This window comes from Electrona antarctica, assembly GCF_951216825.1.
Source record: "Electrona antarctica genome assembly, chromosome: 13".
NCBI lineage: Eukaryota > Metazoa > Chordata > Actinopteri > Myctophiformes > Myctophidae > Electrona > Electrona antarctica.
In genome coordinates, this window is record NC_136794.1 from 31895430 (window position 1) to 31897487 (window position 2058).

At 42.1% G+C, this 2058-nt stretch overlaps 1 protein-coding gene across 1 annotated transcript; it reads right to left on the reverse strand.

The window, feature by feature from the left end:
- Positions 1 to 220: 220 nt before the first annotated feature.
- Positions 221 to 1097, reverse strand: LOC306935467 (tetraspanin-3-like; the record flags this gene model as incomplete). The annotated part of the gene is made up of 2 exons (XM_079518546.1): positions 910 to 1097; positions 221 to 728 (listed from the first exon to the last, which is right to left on the reverse strand). Exons 1-2 carry the CDS (start codon positions 984 to 986, stop codon positions 221 to 223), a joined length of 585 nt encoding a protein of 194 aa, XP_079374672.1. The 5' UTR covers positions 987 to 1097.
- Between the last annotated feature and the right edge of the window lie 961 nt (positions 1098 to 2058).

Sequence of the window (2058 nt, forward strand, 5' to 3'; positions counted from 1 at the left end):
TAGGTAGTCACAGCAGCAGATTACATGTAAAATCTCATTCCCCATTGACCATTCAAATAATTTGGCCAATAGCTTTTTGAAAAACAAAAGGTAAAAGGAAAAAAAAAAAAAGGTAAGATGTTAGTGTATGTAAAATAGTTTGTTTTCATGTTCTCGGTCAAAACCGGTTTAAGTCACTCTTAGTGCACGTCTGTGAACGTAGTATTGTTAGAAGGAAACTTTATGCGTAGGTTCCCCCAGTGATGAGTAGTTCGTAGGCGGGGTCTCGGCTCCACCTGCAGAGTACCACACATGCACACAGCATCCCCAGCATCTGAATTGCAGCAAATGTTAGTGCAGCCCAGATGACATACATCATGATCTTTTTTAGTTTCTTCACAACTAGAACTTCACATCCCTCCGGGTAGAGGTCTTCAGTATGAGCAAGAGATCCAGTGCAGGCTTCTGTATTACTTTTGCAGCAGCAAATGGGGACGCTGTTGTTTTTAGTTTCATTAAACCAGCGAGTGTTCATCCAATCCGAGTAATTGTGGATTCCGCAGCACTGAAGCTGTCTCTGCACATAGTCGATGGCACGGCTCGGGGCATCACTGTTGGTGCCACTGTACTCGTCATACACGTTCCGGATGGAACCGTTAACCTCATCTTCAACCTTTGCTCTGTAAATATATCCAAGAACCACCACAGCCACTTCCGTCATGAACACCAGCAGAAGGATGATCACAAACGTTGCAAGTCCACAGTAGCTCTCTCGTACTGTAGCACAGCATCCAATGAGTCCAATAATGAACAAGAGGGCTCCGACAGCGATGATGGTCACAGCAGGGATAAAGGTATACACATCCTCAAAGAAGTGGTCATAGTCATCATATGTGATGAACACATAGGCTCCAACATAGCATAAAATACCAGCTGCTGCCCAAAAAAAAAATCAGATTTAGAAAGACCAACACCGTCTTTGACGACGTTATGCCGCACTGCCCCATGCCTGATACTGAGAAGGAATCCAGTATTGCTATAAAAGTTAAAAGGCTTTTCTTCTATTCAGACATATTGTCCTGGCCCGCTGACATCCCGATACCCCGACCGACCGACTGAACCTCTGGATGTTTTGGTTTGAGCCAATTAAGGGTCCTAGCAATTACGGGTCCTAGGGTTGTCATGTCAACCTAACTAGGTAACATTAACTTGTCTTCATGGGGGGCATGAAATCAGGTCACCAGTCTAAAAGAAATTGTGACAACAAGAGTGTCTGTGACACATGTAAAAGGAAGCACCAAGTTAAGCAGACAGGTGGGGCCCAGCCGGGGGTCAAGTGGCGACCTATGGGTTAGGCCACTACACAGATTTGGTGTGATATGGAGCGAAGTAGAATGAAGACCTACGCAGTGGCAAGTGTGGAGAATGAATGGCCCGGGTATGTGTGGAATGTGATGTTTATCGAGTAGGCCTATAAGTAAGTAAAATGTTTTAAGGTATCACTGTGTACAACAGTGTTATTTTTAGGTGAAGTCATTCTAATGAAAATTGTTCTTTCCTACTTTCCAGGACTGGATGGTGAATCAATGAGATGGTCTAAATGTGTTGACAATTTAATGAATATCTTCCTTTCCCAGTGTGCATGGCATGGTTAATATGGCGATATTGACTAACTCACTAAAAACTTAGAATAACTCGTCTAGGAAGAGTGGTGTGATACAATGCAATTACAGGAGGAAGGACAAAGGGAAAAATGAGTATCTATAGACATTACACCGACAAGGTAAGAACCCACTCACTCCCACACGATCTCATACATTATTGAAATATTTGTATTGACAGGAGGATACTAGTAGTGATGAAATACAGTGTAAAGATGCAATAATGTGTAACCTGTCAATGTAGCTAATAACCATAAGAGAGGGAGTTAACCATAAATCAGACTGTGAAAGATTGTGATCAACTGTGATCAAGATAGATCTTAATAAATTCCTAATTATGTATTATCATCTGGGGAAAAGTATAGAACAAATGTTTTAGAATAGGGGTAGTGTGGTGTTTTGTTTTTTTCCAGCTCTG